The following is a 25575-nucleotide window of genomic DNA, read 5'->3' on the forward strand; positions in this document are numbered from 1 at the left end:
AAGGTTCAAATTGTAGAACTTATTCCCCTGGCCTCACAAGTCCAAGTGCATAAGGTAAAACAAGTATTCATCACTTGTATGCACACATTTAGGGGGAGAATGGTCTATAATTTGAATCTTTGAGACTAACTTCATATTCATGTCTATTATGTGTGTAGTCTCAAATTCGAAAGGAACCTTAAGGCAAAGACAATCGCTTCCACTGCAAAATTTGATGGGTATCAAAGATTCTTTGCTCCAATAAATGTATCTTTTATACATTTCATAAGAGAATGAGTTTCTCTTTTATATGCTACTCCAACGTCATCTAAAATTGGTAAATATGTATCACATCCTTTTGGATTGCAAATGTCTAAAGTAGCATAGCTTATAAATTCTCCTGTCTAGAACTTAATTGATTAAATAGTGCACATGTTTCTTATGTTGTATGATTATATTCAATTGATACTCTTTTTATGCCAATGGTACTTTAAATTGCAAATAAGTACTCTCGATAGGTATCAATTGAATACATAAATATCTGTGCAATAAAACTTGAGGAGAACTTAATGTTATATGAAATTAGTGATATGTTTATCTATCAAATTGTATCAATTGGTGTTTTTCAATTGATATTTTCGTACACGATCACTAGATGTATAATCCATACTTGTGTAATTTTCATGTTGCCTCTTGTTATGATAAGAAAATGCTAGGTGACATCTAGACTCCAGGTATCAAGATTTATCTTTCAATTAGTAAGATAATATTCATTTAATATCTTGGACCTATGTCACAACTATACCAACAAGAGCTTGCAAATGAATTGTAAATCCAACACAAGTTTGGAACTCCCCTTGAAAAGGTAAAATGCAAAGGTACATCACTTCATGTCACTTCTCCATTACCTTTGTGCCATCTAAGGACCCTTTTCATAATAGTGTGTTCCCATCTTGCTTAATCATAATTTCTACCCTTTATATTCTTTGTATCCTTTTTGGAGATTTATGACAAAGGGGGAGAAATTTTGCATTAAAGCTTACCTTTAGTCTTATGTAACTAAGTGTTAGAAGACTTTAAAAAGGGGAGAAATAATTAACAAAAGGGGAAGTCATAAGAAAAACATAAGATGTAGAAAGTTGATGAGTGCATACTATGTCATGAGCATCACGTTTATTTTATGACACACTGCACCCTATAAATAGTATGATATAAGTTGTCTTCATACTTTGACCCAAATATGTGCTTTTGGCATTTGAGTACAAAATTAGTATTTTCTGAAATGCACATATTTAGGGGGAGGAAACAATATCATAGGATTCAAAATCTTATTTATCAAATCTTATGTAAGCTTTAAATGTGTTGTCATCAATCACCAAAAAGGGGGAGATTGAAAGTGCATTCATCCCTTTTGTGAGTTTTGGTGATTTGGATAACAACACATTTAAAGGTCTAACAAGTTTGCTAAGTGTTGAACAGGAAATTCAGTATGATTAACATACTTGAATAGTGTATAATGATCAGTGAACAAAGATTCAACACAAGATTAAATAACCAGTGAGACAATACAAATGGATATAATATGATCTCTATTTGGTTTGAATATATGGACAAGACCTGAGAAATCACTACATACATATGATTAGAACAGAGGATGAAGTGATTAAGAGGATTGGTCAAGCCAAAGTGAATAAGATATGAGGAATCGTGAATTGGCTTGATCATATTACTATCAGTCCATATATGCTTCTATGAGAATCAAACTAGAGCTTGATTAATCTTAATAATTATATCTAGAAGACATTCAAGCAAGGTTCACAATATTGAAGTAATGATTCTCTCAATGGATGCTCAAAATGATGTGACTCAAGAATGGCTTGATAGGGTGAAGATAGCAAGGAAAGGGCTTCGAGGAACTAAGCGAAGGTGAAGGCCAAGCGACGGCTTGTAGACCAAGGTACCATGGCTAAGGTGAAGAAGAGAGTACTTGCACTAAGTCGATAAACTAATCAGCTATGAAGAGTTACAACATGTTGATGCATCAGTAAGGTGACTTGAAGCCATGATTTGAACTCATATATGGTGATATGGTACAAGTCACAGGGTTTGATTTGTGTTTGCTTCAAAAGGTGAGACAGAGATGTTTGTGATCCTTATGAAGCAACGCCATGGAGAAATCACACATGAGACACAAATGACTCAAGGAATTTACTTAATTAATTTTATTTAATTTGAGTATAGGAATTGTCGTACTATAAAGGGGGATCCAAAAAGAAGGTTGGTGTTTGCCAAGGCTCAAGTCTCTATATTCAAAAGCTATTTTTTGAAAACCAAAAATCTCTTTAAAACTCTATGGTTGACCATGGTTAGGTTTGAGAAACCTAGAGTGTTCTTGTTGAAAAGCAGCTGAGCTTCTTCAGCTGCAGCTGAGCTGAACTTCAGCTGACTTGAGCTTTCTCAACTCCAGCTGAACTTCAACTTCAACTGGGGTCCAGGCAAGTTCAACCGGGGTCTAGGCAGGCTCAACCAGGGTCCAGGGCAAGTTCAATCGGGGTCCAGAGAGGTTCAACCGGTGTCAGGGTCACCTGACCGGTCTGACCTCCTGACAGGCAGGCTGACTGCTAGTCTGACCCCCAGGCGGTTGAACCGGCCCTAGGGGCGGTTCAACCAGTGTCAGGACCTGTTTTTGCAGTCTGACCTGCAATCTACCAGTCTGACTGGCAGACTGACTGTCAGTCTGCCCTAGGCGGTTGAACCGGTCCTCCACAGCCAAAATCAGTCCAACGACTAGTTTTGAAGCCCCACCTATATATACTCACTCCTACCTCTCTCCCCACACTAGAGCACGACCCAAACTCCATTTCTAACTTGAAGAACACCTCCCACTCTCTCACACATATCTCTTGCCTCTCGCATTTTAAATCTTTGGAGAGAAATCTTTGAGTGAGTTTGAGAGCTGCGGTTTTTGTGCTTCATCTCCAAATCTCTCTTGCTCTTCTTCATTCGAGCTTTGGTACTACGTCGAGTTCTTTGTGGATTCATTACTCTTGGAGCTTCTAGCTCCTAGACGACTAGGTGTCTCTTGTGAGTCTCCAAATCTTGTGGAAGACCACAAGAAAGTTTGTATTACCCGCTCGTTTGAGCAAATATTAGTGTGTGGGCTTGACCTTTGTGGTCGGCGAAGGGAGGATTAGGGTTGAAAGAGACCTGGTTCTTTGTGGGCGCCTCAACGAGGAAGTAGGACACCTTTTGTGGTGTGACCGAACCTCAGGATAAATCTTGTGTCTCTTGTGTTCTTGCTAATTGTGTTTGTTTGTGTTCTTCATTCTCTCACCCTTCTGTGGCAGATTTGTTCATATCTTTTTGGTGTGTGGATCTTGAGAAGTGCCCTTCTCAAATCTACTACTTTGAACCCTGTGGATCATTTAGAACATCTCATTTCCAAAGTTAACTGGCTTTACCCAATTTGTTTCTAGTTTTTGTTGAAAAAGTTTTAACTTGCCTATTCACCGCCCCTCTAGGCAACTTTCAGTGTGTTGTAATATATGTGGTGTTCACAACATATATGTATTCTTGGTCGTATTAGATTTAAGAGAAAAACCAAATTGAGATGAATAATGTGCAATATAATGCGATATTGCATAGATGAATGATAGTTTAAGGTCTCAATTGCAAAGTGATGCAAGAGATCGAAAATTTCATTATGATGTTAATGATGTAGTATATCTAATTATAAAATATTCAGATGAAATTAAGTACTAGTAGTAACTTAATAAGATGAATATATGGGTAGCATCAATTGCGTATGGAATTGAATAAATAAATATTCTTGCTCGTATTAAGTTTTGAATTACTTAATTGAGATGAATATTAATTATTCTATATGTTCTATGAAAAATTAATTCTGCTCGTATTAAACCACTATGGGTATAATTGAGATGAATATTATTTTTTTGAGTTTGCATTTTTAAGGAATGCAAAATAGAACACATGGCAATAAATATTATATTTAAAGAAAATATTTATTGACATCCTTTCCAAGTACTAAAACTTTGGAAAAATTTCTGACGCAAGCTGCTACTGAGAGGTTTAAGAACTAAGTCTTAAATTTCTAAACATCTGTAATGAAAGCAATCTAAATTTTTTAGAATTTAGGAAACTAAAATAGCTAAAATAAAAATAAAAATAGCTAACTAGGCCTAGGTAGGTGTGGCGACATGGGCAAGCTGGCCGGCCCAAACATGGGTGTGCGCGACCTCTTTAAGGGGTGGCAGTTAGGGTGAAAACCCTAACTGCCCATCAGCCATCTTTGCCCAGGGGCAAGCCGCCAAGGGCCGCATCGGCCGCACTAGGTGCCGGTGCCGCGCCGTCCTTGCCAGGGGGGCGAGCCCGCACCGGCCATGCCAGGGATGGGTGCCGAGGCCGTGTCGTCCTCTCAGGGCGCTGGGTGAGGCCGATCCGCGCAGGCCGGGAGCCAAGCCCGCACCGGCCATGCCGGTGGTGGGGGCGAGCCCGTGCCGCCCAGGCCGTCCTCGTGGGTGTCGGGCGAGGCCGAGGCCGCACATAGCACCTTGTCGAGGCCGCGCGACGCCAAGGTGCCCGCCGAGGCCGCGCATCAAGAGAGACGGTGAGGCGGTGAGCGCGAGCGTTCGTGAATGTCGTCGTTGGACGGTCTTGCTATCGCAGACCACAACCCCGACGCGCGCGGCCGTGGGGAAAGGTGGTGCGCCAGCCGACAGACCACCCTATTGGCACTCGGGCTCAAGAGCGTCGGCGGTGAGGCCGTTCCCGATGGGCCGACATTGGGAGTCGGAGTAGGCAGCCGCTGCTGCACCCCGTCGCCAAGGACTAAGGCGATCCCTCTCAGCGTCGGAGGAGGAAGAGGTGTCATCGACGGCAACGGTCGCAGCCGACATTGATGCGATCTGGCCGACGGGGCGACCGCGAGGGGCCGGTTGACTTCCGCGCAGTCAGCCGTGTCCGCTGGAGAGGCAACTTGAATGAGCAGTCCGCTCGATCGAACAGCGGTAGCGGAGGTGTCTGCATCCGGTGGAAAATCCCGTGGTTGGCGAGCAGGGCACGACCCCCATCCATGGAGGGGGCGGTACCAGTACCGCATCGAATGGAGTGGCTGTTGGGTCTCGGACTCACGTAACCGCTCTGCAACCCACTCCGGCAAAGGCGATGGAGGACGCACCCATCGGTCTTGACGTGGCGCTGGCGGTTACTGCGGCGGTGCAGCAGGCGTCGCAACGTTGCTGGGTCCAGCGCCAGGATCACCACCGATCCGGCGGACTCGCTCAGGGTCAAGTGTGGCCCGGGCATCCTTCTTGCGGCGCTTCTTGGCATGGCGACGTCCATGTCGATGCGCAGCACGTAGAAGGCGACGTGCGACAAGGTCAGCACCTCGCTGGTGACGATGGCCACCGTTCAAAAACCGAAGGATGAAGGTAAGATGGGCAACAAAAAGATCTTTGTAGATCATCGCGTACCCGAGTGTTGTTTTGCTTCGATGGAGAACTTTCTTGCCTTCGGTTGTCTTCTCTGGCCTTTGCTCTTTTTGTGAAAGCAAGTGCTGATGACGTGTGAGAAAGTAAAACTGGTGAAAGTGAAAATGGGAACCGAGAGCACTTTCTTTATTGCATTCTCATATATATACAAGTGAAAAGGTACATGCGACGAAAGTGGAGAATGTGTGAAGGGACATGTCCCATGACCATTCGGTCCATGCGACTATTACAGTAATAATCGCTTACATCACGTAACAATGAGTACGTCATTTTGGTTATGTTTGAACTTAGTTTGCAAGTAGACGATTAAGAGTAAGGTATGTTGTTGTTCCTCTTCCTTTTCTATCTATCGTCTCTAACTCGCTCTTCCTTTCCTATCAACAGGAATAAAATTCTCTGTAGCCCTGACGCACGCCGTCACCTGTGCGGCACCACTTTGATGAATGACACGTATCTATCTCTACATCTCAAAGCTGCTCGTCCAGACCTCTGCCTCAAGGAACGACCGGCTCGATTAGCCGTGTCATCAATGGCTCGATTACCCAACATCATTAGGTGTTGATTTTGGACGCGTGTCATTCATCATCGAAGCAGTGCCGCAAGGGTGACGGTGTGGGTCAGTGCTGCAGAGAATGTTATTCCATCAATACATACTAGTTTGTTGTATTAATCCGAGTCGTGGTTAGCCACCAGGAATTCACCTTCCCTCGATATTCTAGTGTTTGGTAAACTAATACTGGAACATCGTACTAGGATACATGAATGAATGTGGTTAGCTCTATTGTATATAAATTTCATGTATGGTATTTTGGTCATTTTTACAGACAACTATACATGTCTTCCGAAGCAGTCATGACATTGATATCTTTCCAACGTTCGTGAGCTTCGCTCGGTCCTTGCCATCCACCGAAGATGCTTTAATCACCTTTGCCCGGTCCTTGGCATCACTGTCGTCCTCTTCGTCTTGGCGACCATTCCCTCTTCTTGCCATTGTGACGAAGCTGTCCTGCAAAGAGAAGAAGAATACTTCCAATCCGAAGCCATTCAAGGTGCGTTCAACTTCGTATCCGGAGTCCGGAGCCATTCAAGGTGCAAGAGCTGCTACTGGCTGTACTGTATCCAAGAGCTGGTATTTGACAATTCTCCATCCCACTCCCACCTACCCACGCCCGCCCACAGGGCCAGTGGGCCACGGCCCACGGGACGCCGGCGACGCCAATACGGGATGGCCTCGCCGGAACTGCCCGGCGCCAAGCGTAACAACGTCCTGGTGCCGCCGTCCCCGCTTTTGCGCCTCAACGATGACCTCCTCGCCGATATTTTCCTCCGCCTGCCCACCCTCGCCGATGTAGGGCGCGCCGCCACCACCTGCGCCTCCTTCCGCCGCGTCGTCGCCGACAGCACCTTCCTGCGCCGCCTCCGCTCCGTCCACCCGGCGCCCCTCCTCGGCTTACTGCTCTTCTCATCAGTCCACCCGGCGGAGCCGCCCCACCCCTCCGCGCCCTATGCGCGAGCTCTGCAGAGGGCCGCAGACCTCTCCTTCTCCTTCGTCCCCTGCGCCGGCCGCTGGATCCCGATCGACGCCCGCGACGGCCGCGTCCTCCTGGAGAGCGAGACCATGGGCGGCGACTTTGCGGTGTGCGACCCTGTGTCCCGGCGATACCTCTTTCTGCCCCGTATCCCCGGACACCCAGCCGCTCAGCGCTGCCGCCGTCTGGAGCCGTTCCTCGTTCCCGCCAGTAACGAGGAGCCGGAGACGTCGCTGAGGGTGGTCTGCGTGGCAGAGCGCAAACCTGGACAGCTGGTCGCCTTCGTCTTCTCTTCGGACACCGGGCGATGGGGAAGTCTGACCGTGGATGTCAGCGTGCCTCCCTCTTGCAAATTTTCGTGGTCCTCCTACGGTTTCGGCAGCTGCTACTGGAAGGTGACTGGGAGTAACAAACTCCTTGGGCTCGACACGCGTTCCATGGTGTTCTCCTCTTTCGATATCCCGTCTGGTTACGGCCAGCAAGATTCTGTCGTTGTGGAGGCAGCGGAAGGCAGATTCAGAATGTTCACTCTCCACAACAGCATGATTTCTGCTGCATCTTACCTGGTTCATGCTGTTCGGGTAATCCGCGAAGAAGGCAACAACCTTTGGCAGGTTAAGAGGAGAGTCAGGTTGCCGTCCCAATATATTTTCAGCTTTGCAGATGCAACGGATAAGCACTTACTCCTTCGTGGGATTCCATGGAATTTGCACCTGGAGCCTTCTACTCCTGGCGCTGATATAGGATACTTCTCTGTTGAGTTCGAGTCTATGCAGGTTGAGAAAATTTGTGGCATCAGGAATCTTCTATACGCCAAACTGTACACTGGTTTTCCACCGTCATTGTCCCTACCAAGCATATGAAATGGTAAACTTGCTATCCAATTTTTCCGTACCTCTTATATATGTTTTGCAGACAATGGGCGGTTGCTCATGTGATGCAGAGCCCGGTTTGGTATGGAAACTTGCTTATCTGGCAATCCAACGTTTGGTAATTTGGTAAATGTCTTTTGGTTTGAGTGGAATGCGAAATAAGAGTACTAATCATGTTTTGTTCTGGACTTTGCAATATTGATAAGTGCTTGTTCTACACTTCAATTCACTAGTGGCCTAGTGCCCTATAGTTTAGAGTACAGTTGGGAATGCGTGAAAAAATAAGTTTTCTGTAGGATCTTGTAGTCAGATTACTCCGCTTTGCCACATGCCACTGAAATTTAAGCGCATAAGGGTGCGGTTGCGTTGGTGTTCTTGTCTAGTTGTCTATGCTAATAAACTACCAGCTAAAGCATAGAGAATAGCAGGCTGAACTGCAGTTGCAGTGCTAGTGTCCTTGGTTGTAATCACGAATTGCATTGCTAATGATGTCTCACACTTGTTTGGTTCTTGCTGGTGTTTTGTTACGCTTTTAGTATTACCAATAAGTACGTATTAGTTCTCTTAGTAGTTTGCTAACTGTACGGATGGAATAAACTTTCTTTGAACTGGACTTCAATGTATTTGGAACTGGAGCATCTCATATTCTCATTGTGGTATTTTCCATCTAGAAAGAACTTTTTCTTTGACCCCCCCCCCCCCCCCCCTCTTCCCTCCTGATGATCGTAGTATCGTGAACTTTGTTCGTTAATGTTCTCATAATTGATACTGTTGTGAAGGTGGCTTCACAACGTGAATGAACTATGCTGGCTATTGACTTCAATCTGGTGGTTTGGAAAGGAAGCAAAGGATTCATGTATGAACTACTTCCAGGGCAGGGTCACTAAGGAGTAAAAGGACTTGAGGACTGATGAGCAGTTGGATGATCTGTTTTTCAGTCTTTTAGGACATGTTTGGATGCAGCCCTGGCCTGGACCGCCTGCTGGCTTAGGCAGCTTTCCCGTGCCGCCATCCAAACATGCCCGCCCTTATTTTGTCGTCGTACCAATATTTCGATGTGATTCTGCATCCGCATCTGCCAGAGTGCTGTTGCAACGTTGCATCCTATCCTGGAAGGCTGGAATGTTTATTTGGTGCTCGGCATCTCTCTGAACTTCATGTTTCCCCGGCGTACCATGCTAGTGTTTTTCAATGGAGCCATTATTGCACTTCGCTGTGCTAATACGTGCCTCAATTACTGTTACTCGTTATTTGCTATTCGGATGGTTCATGTAACAAATGTGGATTGAGCAATCTGGTGCATCCAATCAAAATCCAACGGTGACCTTCATCCTGAAATGAGATAGTGATGTATATTTTTCAACAAAGCAAATGTTCAACGAGTATTGTACCTGCCTGGAGCAGGATCTGCGTACCTCACTGGTCACCGGATCTCGGAGACAACGCACGCAACCGAGCCTGCAGTGCACTGCTCCATATATCAGTGCAGGTGCAGTACCAAAAACATCAGACAGTACTAGCAACTGTATCGCTTGTCATGTACGTGCAGTATGACCGCATCTGACTTCAATTCTTCGTGCGTGCCTGTGCCTTGGCTGGCTCCAGTCTGAAGTCTGACACAGTGACACTTCATCGGCAGTTACACTGATGTCAAACAGGCTAGGACTCTGCAGCCTCTCACGTTTCCGTTTCAGTAGTGCTAACTTGACAAGTTGACATGCATTTCGTTGTAGTAGAAACAGTATCGCCTGTACCAAGCACTATTTATTCTGGACATACTATTTTTTTCATTTTTTTTTTGCTGACACGGTGATACGCACATAATGACAGAGAAGGGAAAGGAAATCGGCGCCAAGGGGGTGTTTGGTTGCTCCTGCTAAAGTTTAGCCTGGGTCATATCAAACGTTTGACTTTTAAATAGGAGTATGAAATATAGACCCAACCAACTGGACTAGATTCGTCTCGTCTTTTAATCTTCGGCTGACAAATTAGTTTTATAATCCGACTACATTTAATACCCGGAACGGAGGTTCAAACATTCGATGGGACAGTGACTAAATTTTAGCGGGGTGTAACCAAACACCCCCAAAGTATAAGTCCTCGTTTGGCAGAGCTCCACATTCTCTAGCTCTCCGATAGTTAATTCTCTATTAGAGTGATTTCAAATGATTCTGAAGTAGAAGTGAATCTATTTGAAGAAAATCATTTAGTAAATTATGCGTGAAGTGATTCTTGAGAGGTTAGAGAGTGGGGAGCAGGATATGAGCAGCAAGAAGAATTTTTTTTTTGCTTCGACACTATAGTACAAAATGAAGACTAGATTCACTTCACTCCCACCTTGGAGCAAATTAATTTTTAGTTGTTTAGCTTTCTAAAAGTGATTCTCGCTAAGAGCAGAACTGTGGTACCTATGTCGAACGCCCTTAAGGCTCGCAACAAAATGGTACTCGCAAAGTATAAGACTGCCTCCAGCAGTATTCGGTAAAGGGTCCGGTACCCTTGATTTAGCGGACGAAGACGTACTGAATGTGTCCAACAATACCCGCTAAATGAGCTTCTAAAATTTAGAGGACCCTCGTCGAACGCTATGTCTAGAGTTCACGTCTACATGCGCTATACACTGTGTCCTGCAATCAATGTGGAAAAAAGGACAGCCCACATGCACCTCGTGACCAGAGCTTCACACATGGAGTGGGCCCACACTTGTACTGCGATAACTGTTTCCCAGTTTTATTTAATCTAAAAAAATGGTTAAAATAAAGGATTGAATATAGAGGATCAAATTTAGGGAACGCTGCTGGAGATGGAGAAGATATAGAAGACAAAATCTTTTAAAAAGTGTTGTAAAGGACAGAGAATATTTCTTTAGGAGATGAAATTTAGAGGACGTTGCTGGGCCGGTGTTCCACTGGCATGCTAGCTAAACAGGGTATTAAAATTTCTTCGTCAGTCCATCACAGCTCAACGATTGCTAAGTACAATCATCAGGCTAGCGATCTCAAACGGCTTAAGAGCTCATATCAAGACGATGGTGAAGACCCAGAACCTTCCAACTGAAGCTATAGCGGCAGTTTATTTTACATATGTTGAGATGCTTTCTTAAGATGCTGCGTGGTTGCTGACTCCAAATTAAACCAGGTCGTAATCAGAAACAAGTCGTAGATCGTAATCAGAAACAAGTCGTAGATGAAGGTCTTGAATCCCACAGGTAAATCAACGATAGAGAAAAAAAAAACAAGTCGTAATCAACGATATATAACGCACAAGTTGGCATGATCGCTAATTTGGAGTTCTGAACCATGTTATTCTCGGAGTAATAACTAAATGCAATGTCTGTTTGTTTGTTTGGGATTATAATATATTTACATAAGCCATTGTTTTTGTAATTGCATATATATAGTCTAAAATACTCTAACTTGTTAGATTATGAGGGTGTTTGAATGCATTAGAACTCTAATAGTTAGTTGGCTAAAAGATTACTAGTAGAATTAGCTAACTAACAAATAGCTAGTTAACTATTAACTAATTTACTAAACATAGCTAATAGTTGAACTATTAGCTAGAGTGTTTGGATGTTTTCAACTAGTTTTAGTCACTAACTATTGGCTGCAGTACGTTCAAACACCCGATCATTTGGTTCCCATTACATGCTCTATGAGTTTTGCCGATGCATAATCTTCATATACATTTTTTTTCGTATCTTATTAATGAACTAACTTATCTTTATTTCCTTTTTGACTTCACTCCAGTCTTGAGCAGAGTTCATCATCTGGTGGCTTCGCTTGATATCCCCGATGAATAATAGTCTTGGGTCAAGGAGGCTCCGTTAGTTTGAAGGCTTTGTCTGTGTCCTTCGGTGGTCTTCGTGATCTGGCAAAATGATTTAGTAAAGCTCTATCCTTTGAACGAAAAGTCGAAGCTGGTCAAATGGCTTCAATCTCTGTTTGTTGGGTCTCTTCGCTTTTCTCATTGCATGTTTCTCATACAAAGTCGATCATAAATACAGAGATCAAAGAGAAAATAACAGTTAACCGACCTGGAAACATCGGAGACTACTTTGTACCGTTAACAAATCCTCAACAACAGCCATACATATGCATGCATGCATTATTTCAGCTTGGTACGACCAAATAAAGGTGTGGTCTCGTCTCGGATGAGCCTAGGCGATTTCTGATGAGCCACGCACGAGCCTCTCTCTCTCTGTACCTGTACGACTGTACCTCAGGGTAAAACCGTATAGCACTAGCACGTAAAAGGCGACGATGCCTTGGAGTGAAATGGACGGGCCCGATAACAAGTGGCAAAACGCAGGAGTGAAAGGCAGGCATGATCTAGCTAGCTGCACGCGACGACACTACACGACACGACACGACACCTAAGAGTAAATGAATGATGCATGAGATCGAGCTGCTGAACTCCATGCGCGCGTCAAAACATACTTGCTGCTCGCTGCAGAACGCACGCAAGATGACTAGCTCAGAGAAGGAAGAGACCATCAGCATCGATCCACGAGGAACTGCTGCGCGGCGTGGCGCGAGTGGCAAACATGTATAGATGAGCAAACGGGTCACCCGGCCCGGCACAGCCCAGGCTCGATCCAGACATGACCCAATTAGACATGGCACGACCAGCCCCACGGGCCTACGGGCCGAGCCTACACAGTCCGGCGTGTCTCACCAGAGGCCCACACACGGCCCTTCGGGCCGTTTTTCGGGCCGGGTCAGCCCGAAAAGCCCTGATCCAAAAGAGTGTTGGGTCAGCCCGAAGCTCGGTAACAAAAAATACAGTTTGAACAAAATGTACACAAATATTAAGTTGTTAGTGTAATGTCGTCTCATTAAAATCCTTTCTAAGTAAAACTCACACCTCGTGAGTAACCCTAAAAAGAAAAAAAGAGTACGACCAGCTCAGTTTATAATTCAAATATTCAAAGTTATTACAAGCCAAAGTGTCAGATCAGAAACACTTTACATTTCATAGTTTCAACCTCACAAGATCAATACAAACTCAGGCATCAGCACCAGCATCTTCTTCATCTAGCCAGAGCTCCTTGAAGGACTCCTCTAACTCATTGTCCACCACAGCATGTTGTGCCCGTTGTTGGCCTAGCTCCCAATCTTTGATGCACACCAACATCTCCACTGTTTCTGCGTTCAAGCGCCGTCGCCGATCCTCAAGAATCCTGCCAGACAAACTGAAAGTAGACTCCGAAGAAGTAGTTGAGGCAGGAACAGACATAATGTCTCTAGCCATAATTGAAAGAATTGGACAGGTTAGTGTCGTAGAGGAAATCTCCGGCCGGGTCGTGGAATGCACCCGCCCTAAATCCTAAGATGAGGAAGGGCCTAAGCGTTTTGCCTGTCTACTAAGCGATGAACGAACACTAGAACACACAAGGGTTTAGAGTGGTTCGGGCCGCCGGAGCGTAATACCCTACTCCACTGTGTGATGTATTGAGCTTGAGAGCTTGTATGAACTTGTGAGCGTCTAAGTGTGGCTTGTGTGAGCTTGAGTCATAACGTTGCGTGCCTCCCCTTTTATAGCTGAAGGGGGGCACGTACAAGGGTGTTGAGCCCCGACATGCGGGCCTAGGGACATAACGGATGTAATACTTAGAGCAACCAATGCTGGTCGCCAGTGCATTCTCCTTGCGCCCTGATATCCGTTGTCTGCGTAGTATCGGTGTGCAGCGTAAGCTTCACTGGCAACGTGTCGAGTAATGATGAGCACAGTGTATGCCGCAGCATGGGCGTACTACCTGCCACCAGAGCGGACGGGCACGACGTCTGTAAGATGGCCTGGCCGCCGCCCGTCAGCAGAGTGGACAGGGCACATTAAATGCTGAGGTGACACATCGCTTGTCAGTGGAGTAGACAGGACGTATTTAATGCTTAGGCGGCACATCACCTACCAGCTTGACGGGCGGCGCGCCTCCTCCGTAATAAATGTGTGGCCCAGAGGCCTTACGTCTGGCTCCGCCCGCTGGCTTACGTCACGGGCAGTAAGCCACGTGGTAGCATCGGGTCTCCGCCTGAGCGGGGAGTGGGAGCGCTCGCGGTATGGTCCGGACACGTGTCAGCGCCGGACCCCCGTCTGGCCTTGATTAAGGCCTGGGTACTCTTTGCCTTGGAATCCTAGGACCCCACTGTGAGTAGCCCGGACCCATCCTGAGGGGTCCGGGACCCGTTCCAGGGGTTTGGTTTGTACCTGTGGAGATCTTGAACCTCGCCTGGAGGACCGGCCTATGCATCCAGGGGTCCGGCACTTTCCCGTGGGGTCCGGACCCACTGTCGCCACCTTGGAGTATATTGTCTCCTCTGGCCACGTGGCGGCCCTGGAGCCGCCCTCGTGGAGGGGTCAGGTGCCGTTCACCGCGCGACTAGAGATAGTCGCGCGGGCACCATGTCTTCATACTGTAGTAAGGGGTACCCCTGATTCAGGGTACCGACAGTTAGTTTTATGCTCATGCCACCAATTTAGGATATCAAAACCATCCTCATAGGCAGCCACGTTGTCACTGTCAAGGTAAACAATTAGCTCACAAAGACCTGCACCAGGTCCACTACTACCTGAAGAACCTGATGCAATTAAGTATCTAGAAGCACCCGTTCCTCCAAAAAATTTACCCCATGCCTGTTTTCTCTTACCTGTCATACTTGATTGATGTGTGGTTCTGGATGGCCTAGCAGCACCAAACTTAGTTTCATACTTGACATATAGCTTATACAACTCAGTCTTAACATCGGCAAAATAAGTACTGTAATTGTAATTGTTAGACTAAGAAAGCAGTTCAAGAACATTATACAAACCCCTCATTTTAGCTCTAGGGTCTAGAACAAATGCAAAAGAATATAACATTGGTATAGACTCCCAGTACTCCATGAACTTAGCTTTCATTGGAACAACAACAACACTTAGATTAGTATCATGTTCATGTTCATGCAGGTGGATAGCAAATTCAAGTATGTGATGGATTACCAAAGGACTGGTGGGGTAATAAACACCAGACATGACAATAGTTGATTCATAAAACAGCTCAAGGAACTCCAAAACCTTTTCAGCTACATACCAATGTTGTTCATTCAGTAGAGGATAGCCATAGTGTGTATTAATGAACACAGAAAATACATACTTATATGGCAAGAGATGTTTTAGCATAAGATATGTTAAGTTCCATCTAACATCCATGTTTAAACCAAATCTTCTAAGTCTATAACCTTTTGCTTTGCAATAATTACTAAATGAACCAATTCTCTGGTTAGAAGAGTTTAAGAAATTAATAGCAGTCCTAAACACATCTAAATAATCCTTAAGCCTTTTCAAGCCACATTTCACAATCAAGTTAATAATGTGACAAGCACAACGCTAATGAAGCACACTATAAGTTTTGTTGCTAGGATCTGTTGGATCAACATCAGCACCCAAATAACCAGCAAGCATAGGTGACAATGTAAGCATGGTAGTTGAATTAGAAGAAGCATTATCTAAGGTAGCAGAGAACACTTTATCAATCATGCCAAAGTATTGAATCACACAAGCAATGCGTTCAGCAATGTTAACACCACTATGAGACACTTGGATCAATTTAAAGCTATCACATACTTCTTTAATTCCCAATCGGCATTAACAAAATGAGCAACAATAGTAATGTAGTCTTCCTTGGCATTACCAGACCATATATCAGAAGTCAAGCCAATAGAAGACACAACAGGAAAAACAATATCTTTTAAGTTATTTAATTTCTCATTGTATAGCTTAACCAAGTCTCTAGCACTTGTAAACCTAGATACTCTAATATATATAGGGTTGTGAGCATGATGAATGTAATCATCCCAACCATCTGTGTCAGCTATCCCTAAAGGAAGATCAAGTCTAGCAATCAAACGACAAAGCTCAGTTCTAGCCACCTGAGGATCGTATTCCCAGTTTTTAAAAGACCCATCAGGGTTCAAAGCTAGTCTAGTTTGAACCATAGCAGCATGATCAGACTTCTTTTTATACGATTTCAGGTGCCTAAGCAAGTGTCTAGTGCCAGCATTAGAATTAGCACTCAACCGAGCCTTGCAAAATTTGCAAATACCTACAATGCGCACCTTCTTACCATTACGATTTTCTGTGACTTCAGTGAAGTCATCCCATACAGCAGATCGGCGCTTACCAATGCTTGAAGAAGTTAATGAATCAAGATCATTAGAGCCAGCAGCATCACTTACCGGCCCGACAGGTGCCCCCTCAGGGTCGATGGCAGTATGACTGCTACCGACACCGAACAAGGCAGCAACAACATCTCCCATGTCGTCGACGTCATCGGTAAGCTACCCTAACTCAACGAGCTCGTCGTTGATGGTTCTAGGGTACCGACCGTTGTCGTCGTCGTCATCCATAACCCCCTTCTCGGCACTGTACCTCAACGGCCCTGGCGGCACTAGCACGACTACAACGTAGTCGGCTGGCGACCTACCAAAGCCCACAAGCAAGCAGCGAAGAGGAGATTAGGTTAGGGTTAGGGATTTGCCGACTGGGGAGGGAGAGCCGGAGAGGGACATACCTGCCAAGTCGGAGCCCAGAGCCGGAGACGAGGGTCAAGTGCATGACGACGCAGGAGGGAGAGCCGGAGAAGAGGAGATTAGGGTTAGGGTTAGGGATTGGGATTGCCGACTGGGGAGGGAGAGCCAGAGAGGGACGTATCTGCCAAGCCGTAGCCTGGAGCCGGAAACGAGGGTCAACCGGTCAAGTGCACGACGACGTGGGAGGGAGAGCCGGAGAAGAGGAGATTAGGGTTAGGGATATCTAGATTGGGGAGGGACCGAGGGAGAGACGGAGAGGGGCGAGCCGCACGGAAGGAGAGTAGGAGACCCATCGATGTCGCCGGTGAAGAAGATCTAGCAGTGGCGACGGCGACGGTGACGAAGCATCGGGCGGAGCGAATCGAGTGAGGAGAGCGCCAGAGTGGAGAGCCGGAGAGGGAGAGCCGGAGTGGGAAGGGCGGGAGGCCGGATGCCCGGTCTTATGCCCCCGCTCCCCGACACCGGGCCGGCCCCGTGCCTACCGTTTTCTGGTGGGCCGGGCCATGCCGGTAGCCCAAGCACGACCTGATTTATTGAACTGGACCGGTCCGAGCACGACTCCCGCGCGTGTCGTGCTTGGGCCAGACAAAAAAACCGGGCCATATGCCGGGTGGCCGGGCCTTAGGCTGCATGCTCATATATACAAACATGGGCGCACGCATGGCTACGGGACTAGGTCGCGCGCGTCGTGGTCGCATCTCATGCATGCAGCTAGCGCAGCGCACGTACGCCGTGCGACGTGTAGAGTGACGTGCGGATCGGTTAGAACTTAGACTAACTGCAAGGGCTGCCCCTACGCAGCCCCCTCCCCTTGCATGCCGCCTGTAGGGGGCACCCTACGGCCGCAGCGGTGCCCTCTACAACGCACCCTACGCGCCGGCCCCCTTCTCTCTCCCCCCAGATCTAGCGTGTCACTGTTCATCACTCTAAACATTGTGCTGTGGGTCCACGAGTAATTGTTAGTAGATAAAAAATTGATAGTTGATATAGAAAATGATATTTTATAGTTGTAGTGGGGTATATGGGGAGTATTTAGGGGGAACCGCTGTGGGAGATGAAAAAATAGGGGGGGAAAGTGATATAGGGGGAAAAATTTAGGGGTAACGGTTGCGAATAGCCTTAGGCGTACCGTAGGTCGGCCCGCCGGGATGGTGTTTGGCGGGTTGCGTTGCGCACGCGCTCGAGCACGGCGGCAGCCGCCGCCGCAGCGCCGCTCCTTCCTAGCTAGTCCCCCGGCTGCGGCCTGCCTGCCCTACGATCGACCGCCGAGCCGAACTGCACGCTCGGTGTACGTCTCACAGAGTCACAGACCACACAACACACACACGCACGCACGCAGCGTCCTCTCCCTTCCACGTACGAGCCTCGTGACTCTGGAGGGAGATCGAGCCGGAGTGGCCTGGCCTCGGCAGCACGTGATTTCGGCTCCTCGTCCACCCGGTTCCGGTCCGGGTCCCATCGGACGCACGCAGCGGAGAAGCATGCATTGCAGGCAGAGGCAGACATGCATGCAGAGCAGAATCCATCCACACGTACAAAACGATCTTTGCCCCTGTCTGTCGCTAGCTCTCGATCTCTCCCAGCTGCACCTACGTCCAGTCCAGTGAGGCTGTCGTACGTACTACAGCGGACGACGTTACTGGACGTAGCTAGCCCATCATGAAACGTTACAATCTGTAGGCGTCCGTCGTCGACTTCGTGATGAACGAATTTCCTGCAGTGCAGGGACTATACTATACACACTCCGATCCGTAGCTAGCCCATCATGCCCACTCCAACGATCCATCTGCCTAGAAAACGCAAGGCATCGAATGCTCGACACGAGCGGCCTTTTGCTTCTAGTGTACGTATGTACCCTGCTTTTGGGGCTCACAACAGTCAGCACTCATGATGCATGGTGGGCATATTAATAATTAGCTAAGAGGAGGAGGAGGTGGTGGACTAGATAAGCGAAGGTTGGGGAAAAGCAAAGCTCTCAGCATGCATGCTGCCAAGTACGTACACACATATATGCGTGTGTGTCTATATAAACATATATAAAGCATTGTGCCAAGGCACAGGCATGCACGTAATTTAAGGACTTGTTCCGTTATTCTCATTATACATAGATTGGATAGAATTGGAAAATTTAGAAGAACTTTGACTTTCTTGGGATTTAAACACATCCAAGTTCACTTAATCCACATGGATTGAGAGCTAACCGAACATGTCCTAAATGTGGTGGTCACGCCATCATGGCGGCAAAGGCATAGATTTTGCAGGGATCTATTAAGACATTCATATTAACCTTATCTAGTGGGAGTTAGTTGGTGTTTGGCCATACTTGACTGTAGGAGTAGCTTACACTCCACAGCTCAGATGAAACATATATAAACAAGCAAAATGCCTTTTACATTGACTGCTTGCCCCTAGTGGGGTCGTTCTTGTTCAGTTTCTGGTATTGTTGCATTTGTGTCCGCATATATATACACAGTTAATTAGGAAGACGCACAGGTCCCGGCGGCCCACGTACTCATGGTACGGTGCGACATGCATGTATGAAAAGTCTACGACTCTACACTAGACAAAATGGTCCACTTTCACATTGTGGTCCACACCTTAGAGAGAGAGAGGATATGGTTTGCGATACACTTTCATTTTTTTTTTTATCGCCTCGCGCGTGTTTCGTTTGCCGTATATATATTCTCACGGGCGATCGATCACTGTAAAAATAAAAACGCTGACATACAAAACTACGATCTGTAGACTGTAGTGGGAGCAAGTAGTGCGCCTTGGCGGCGTGGATTAGAGAGGACCAAATCTCTTACTAATTAAAATAAATTTAGTAGTAGAAAGGATTTAATACTTCTCAAATAATCTCAACGCCCCTCCGATCATCTTGCAATCCAACAATGCCATCTGATCATTCCTCATTTTTTTTTATTTTGTGGAATAGAATAAGTTGATCCATCATCATCTCACTTATCAGTTCGGAGAGGGACGGAGGTGAGGTGGCACCGAAACGTCAGCGGATCGTGGCGGCAGTGGGGCGGATCGGAGCGGTGGGGACGGCCCGACGGGATGTCTGCCTGCCGCCGCTCCGCCACCGCGGGGTCCGGCCAGCGCCGGTACGAGGTGGGGCGCGTGGTCCTCTCCTCGATCCATTCGGCGGGCCTCCCTCCATCGCTCGCTCCGGCGGTCCTCGGGGTAGAGGAGTCCCCTCCAGTAGTATTGTAGTAATCGCACGGCAGATCTCGCTCGACCAGCCGGCCGGCCCGTCGCAGTCGCAGTGTCGCACCGTCCGACCGCCTGATGGGTGCACGGCGATCCGATTTCGCGCCGACTCGTGACGGGCCTGCTGCTACTGCCATTCGCCACGCGCAGACGTACATGTATTACCAGTGGAGTAGCACGCGCGCGCACGTCGCCCTGGACCATGCATGCATGCATGTACAAGGACCATGGATCCGATCATGTATTCATGTATGATGGGCCGCAACGCAACAGGGCCTTGATATTTTAGATTTAATATATAACTCATATTGTTATTCCAGCAAATTTTAATAAGTCTTTATGAGCTAACTAATTTTGGTTTTAGTGTTTTTAACCGAGTCTTGTTTTGCTTAGTGCAAACCTCTTTAAAAAACGATATGGCTTGCATAAGTTATTTACTATATGGCTTTTCATCACTGCTATCACTATCACTCCGATGTCTTGCTTTGTTTCTTCGTGATCTTTGCATATGTCATGGTTCCATCTTACGACACAGACACTTGCATATCGTTGTATGTCTGCAATGAGTCTTCTATCACCTTTCTTGATGTATTAGTCATCTTAATAACTTCTTTACCTTCGTCCAAGTCCATGTTGTTGCGTTCTCCGAAATAACAGCATGTTGAATAGAGTTGATACGAAGAATAAATAAATAACACTATTTCAGCAATGGTAAAAAGAAGAGATTGAGAATCTCTCCTATTTACGCCCATTACACGCGCATTTTGACTATGGAATTTCTGAACAGAATTAAATGCAGAAATGACTAAATTCCTAACCGTACTCTAGTACTCTCCAGTAGTATATACTACTTTACGTACTGCCTTGAGTTAGTTGAACCTAAACCCCCGACAGCACGTCGGTACAGTACAGTACAGTACAGAACGACGCTTCATTCGATCGCTACGTAGTACGTACGAGGTAATTATGGCGGGCGGGCCGGCCTGGGCTGTCAATCTATCGCCTCCGATGGATCGATCGATCAGAACGGATTGATGGATGGAGACTTGAATGAATGGAGACGGAGCCGTGGCCATGCATGGCCCATTGAGGCTGGAGCTAGGACTAGCTAGGGCGGAGAGAGTGATGATCTGGAGGGCGTGGAAGTTGGGCGACCGACCGACCGACCGAAAAGCCAAAAGATATACGGCGCGCGCGGCCCGGGCGGGGAGAGGAAAGCCTCAGCCGATGCTGGTGGCCCGCCGGGGGCAGAGCAGAGACCGGCGCAGCGCGAAACAGGGCATGCAACTGCTGCTGCTGCTGCCGCCCGCGCTCTGGTCCTGCTGCTGCCTGAAGCTATGAGAGCTATGGCTCTCCTGCCATTGCCTTCTTCCGCGCCACACTCCGCCTGCGCGGGCGGCACGCGGCAGCAGCAGGCTTGGCCGACGACACATGCGCGAGCCGTTTCCCCCGTCGTCGTCGTCGTCGGCCGCGTGCACTGACTGTAGCAAGCTGTGAATAGGCCAGGCGCTGTGCGTGCGCCGGGCCACGGTGTGTGCACATGGACCGCGCCAGGAGCGACCACGCCGGCGACGAAACACACAAACACAGAGAAGCCAGGCACCAGGACTCCAGGAGACGAGACGGACCAAGATCAAGAGGCATGCATGCGGCTACTAGCCAGAGCCCAGAGCCAGACTTGTTGGTCCCTTCCCTTACCCCTGGTTGCTTACAATTAATGGCGACACGCCACATTGATGATTCATTGCATTGATAATCTGTACGTGACGGTGGCTCTAAAGGCTCCCCGGCCGCCAGGACCCCCTTTTAGGTAAGCCCAGGCTTTTGCTTTTAGCAGACACGATTCAACGACGATCGGTTTTCTTTCTTTTTTTACTATATCGATCAAACTTGACCCATCTCTTGGTTGTGGTTCAGTACTCCAATCCAGTGCAAACTGCTCACCGCGCGTCACCGGGCCCCGGGACCAAAACTTGGACGTAAAACTGAAGAAGGGCAAAACTTCTCCTTTTTGCAATCCTTGCACACCACTATAGCTCGTCATACACTCAAACAGGCGGTTATGTCACAGTTCCGACCAGCGGCCACATACATAGGTCATAGGTGTCGAGACCAGCAGAGAGGAGAAGGCGAGCAACAAGCAGGCATGCCTCTGCTACGACGTTTCTGCCGGCAGGCAAGCTAGGCAAAGCGCACGCAATGGATTGCACTCAAGTGACCATGTCCCCGCACACGTCAACAACAACATTGCTACGACGTTTCGGGCGGGAAAGGGGGCATGCTAGAAAGCTACGTACGCAGCAATGCGTGCAGCTAGTGGCACGTACTCATGGTGTCACGCGCACGAGGGTACGTACGCTCAGATCATCAGCTCAAGGAGCCGTCAGTTCGTCGCTCGTAAAGCCAAGCCAAGGAACAAAGACGCGTCGTACGCTCAACGAAGCTTTAGGGTCTGTATACTGTATACTGGTACATTAATAATTCGCCGCGCGCTACAATCTATACCTCCGTTCACAAATATGCTGTTCACAAATATACTGTTGGCTTTTTTTTTCCGAAAAAGTTTGACAACTAGTCTTATTTAAAATATTTATTAAAAATGTAAAATTTGAAATTAAACATAAACTACCATACAAACTACCTTCAGTGATAAAATAAATCACAACAAATAAATAATAACTCATTATTTTTTGGATATTTTGTAATAAGACGATTGATTGATTTTTTTAAAAAAAATAAGTCAACAGTGTCATATATTTATAAACGAAGGAAGTAAAACAAATCAGCACCACATTCGAAGCCGATTCTCTACTAAATCCAGTAGAAGATCCACCAAACACTTTTTTTTATAAAGAACAATTCTTTATATGAAGCGTTTTTTTTTAAAAAAAATAAGACTTTATATATGCCTTTAACTAATATAACACGCCTACGACTAGCAAGGTGATTCTCCATCGTAATTTTAAGAGTGAAATTAAATATAATTATTTTTTAGCCACGGAATCACGTCTCTAGTAGATTCAGCTCCTCTAAATGAGTCAGACTTAATTACGAGAAGCTCTAGCTACGAAACAAAGAAATACACATGCCTAGAGACTAGAGAGTACTTTACTATACATACGGCGTTTCCTCTTGACCTTAAAACTTATACTCCGTGCTAGCTGTTTCCAAATCCTCTGGCCGCGAAGCCGTTTCCTTTTGCTCTCATCTCATTGCCTTATTGCTACTGCTCGTACGATTAAGCACTGCCTTGGCACAAGAGTTTGCTATGCTTGGTCTATTTATTTAGTAATAAAAACCATAATAAATCGTAAAGGCTGACATACAGGGCGGACTCACGTTGGGGCTGAGTAGGGGCACGGGCCTCACTCAAATTTCTGGTTTTAGTAGAGTTTTTATCTTATTCATTGTAGCTATAAAAGTCCATTAGTAAGTAGACTTCTATTTAGTCACCCAATCAGGTTTTAGGCCCACACTCAAACTTGTGGCCGGTTCGCTCCTGCTGACGTATGAATCTAACTTTATATTAAAGATAAGTTCAAAACCGAATCATCAGAATGCAGAGAGCGTAACCAAGTCATTTTCCTACTTCAGAATTGAATCCATTAAATCATGGAGATCGTAACCGAAGAAGTTTTAGTTTACTATCTTTTTCGTGTGTTTATCTTTAGGCTAGTTTCCCTACATATACTACTTTATTAAAAAGTTAATGTTGGCAAGATTGAGCACTTTGCCAGAAAATACCACGACAGGAAGGGCAACAAGATGATATCATTTTCCTTTTCCTTTTAGATTTTAATAATTTTGTTATGAATCATGTTAATCGTTGGGTAATGACAATAGGTCAATGTGTAGCACTCTCATTTATGTCATATTAATTTTCAAAACATCTCTTAATCCACTTTGTGTTTAGTTTCTAAACTACCCGTGGTCAAACGTTGAGTGTCAAGTTTGTGTGCAAGCTAAGAAACCAAGAAAACCTCACTTTTTCATGGAGGAAAGGGGTTTGACATTTTTAGAACCCACACATTCTTATCTTTGTGATGAATAATGTGTTTGCTAAAAGAGCAAAGAAGTTCATAATGACTCATATTTGAAGGGACCATGATGCCTAAGGGGATTAAATTATGCAACTTAAAAATTACTTCTAAAATTGACGCCTCTAATATTCACCTAATCAAAACATATGCAAGAAGGTCATCTATCTAGATGTGGAACTGGGTCTTGCTAGGTATGTTTCTATCTCTACCACAAAATATTTATGCAACCTAAGTTCCAATTCTATCACTAGGCTAACAAACTAAATTTGGAAAGTGACCACATAAATTAGGTAAGCAATAAATATAGTGCAAAAGCATCATTGAGATAGATATGCAAACTCCCGTCGATGAATCCAATATTTTTATTGAGGTGTAGAGACACTCATGCATTATCCTAGTTCTCGTTGGAGACCCTCGCAACGATGCCCATGCGAGGGTCAAGATCCTAATCAATTAACTTTGTGGATAGCCTCTAGTCCTTACCCACACATAAGTGGATTTTTGAGATGGCCTCTCCTTCCCGCCACCTTCATTATCAAGCTTTCCCTTTGGTACATGATGGCTACACCACGAACATAATTATTGTGGTCTTGAAAGGGAATTAGGCTTACATCTATTTCCTAATTAATTTTGGTGGTTGAATTGCCCAACACAAATAATTGGACTAACTAGTTTGCTCTAGTCTATAAGTTCTACAGGTGCCAAAGGTTCACAATAAGCCAATAAAAAGACCAAGAAAATGGTTCAATAAAAAGAGCAAGGGATAACCGAAGTGTGCCCTGGTCTGGCGCACCGGACTGTCCGGTGCACCAGGGGACTTCAAGCTGAACTTCACACCTTCGGGAATTCTCAGAGGCACTTCGCTATAATTCACCGGACTGTCCGGTGCACCACCGGACAGTGTCCGGTGCCCCAGGGGAGAGCGACTCTGAACTCGCCAGCTTCGGGAATCCGCTCCGCTATAATTCACCGGACATGTCCGGTGCACACCAGACTGTCCGGTGAGCTAGCGGAGCAACGACTACTTCGCGCGCAACGGTCGACTGCAACGCACTAAATGCGCGCCTGTGCGCGCAGAGGAGCAGTGCACGTGCGGGTGGCACACCGGACAGTCTACAGGACTTGTCCGGTGCACCACCGGACAGCCAGGCGGGCCCACACGTCAGAGCTCCAACGGTCGAAACCCAACGGCCTGGTGACGTGGCTGGCGCACCGGACTGTCCGGTGCGCCCGTCGACAACAGCCTTCACCAAACGGTTAGTCTGGTGGTTGGGGTTATAAATACCCCCAACCACCCCACATTCAAGTCATTCAAGTTTTCCACCTTCCAACTACTTACAAGAGCTCTAGCATTCAATTCTAGACACACCCAAGTGATCAAATCCTCTCCCAATTCCACACAAAGCTTTAGTGATTAGTGAGAGAGATTTGTTGTGTTCTTTTGAGCTCTTGCGCTTGGATTGCTTCTTTCTTTCATTTTTTCTTGCGAACAACTCAATTGTAACCGAGGCAAGAGACACCAATTGTGTAGTGGTCCTTGGGGGGAAGTTTGTTCCCGTTTGATTGAGAAGAAGAAGCTCACTTGGTCCGAGGGACCGTTTGAGAGAGGGAAAAGGCTGAAAGAGACCCGGTCTTTGTGACCACCTCAACGGGGAGTAGGTTTGCAAGAACCGAACCTCGGTAAAACAAATCCGTGTGTCACACCCTTTATTCGCTTGCGATTTGTTTTGCGCCCTCTCTCTCGGACTCATTATTGTTTCTAACGCTAACCCGGCTTGTAGTTGTGATTAACTTTGTAAATTTCAGTTTCGCCCTATTCACCCCCCCCCCTCTAGGCGACTTTCAATTGGTATCAGAGCCTGGTG

The 25575-nt window shown here is 46.4% G+C and overlaps 1 protein-coding gene across 1 annotated transcript; it reads left to right on the top strand.

Annotated features, from left to right (window-relative positions):
- The first annotated feature begins 6329 nt into the window (after positions 1-6329).
- LOC103633284 (uncharacterized) lies at positions 6330-9686 on the top strand. The gene is made up of 2 exons (XM_008654991.4): positions 6330-7885; positions 8670-9686. The coding sequence occupies exon 1, from the start codon at positions 6715-6717 to the stop codon at positions 7879-7881; it is 1167 nt and encodes a 388-aa protein (XP_008653213.1). The 5' UTR covers positions 6330-6714; the 3' UTR covers positions 7882-7885; positions 8670-9686.
- Positions 9687-25575: the final 15889 nt, after the last annotated feature.

This window comes from Zea mays, chromosome 7 (assembly GCF_902167145.1).
Source record: "Zea mays cultivar B73 chromosome 7, Zm-B73-REFERENCE-NAM-5.0, whole genome shotgun sequence".
Lineage (NCBI taxonomy): Eukaryota > Viridiplantae > Streptophyta > Magnoliopsida > Poales > Poaceae > Zea > Zea mays.

What these genes read in the sequence shown, in the direction of transcription:
- LOC103633284 (XM_008654991.4), top strand. Translation starts at nt 6,715, where the DNA reads ATGGCCTCGCCGGAACTGCCCGGCGCCAAGCGTAACAACGTCCTGGTG.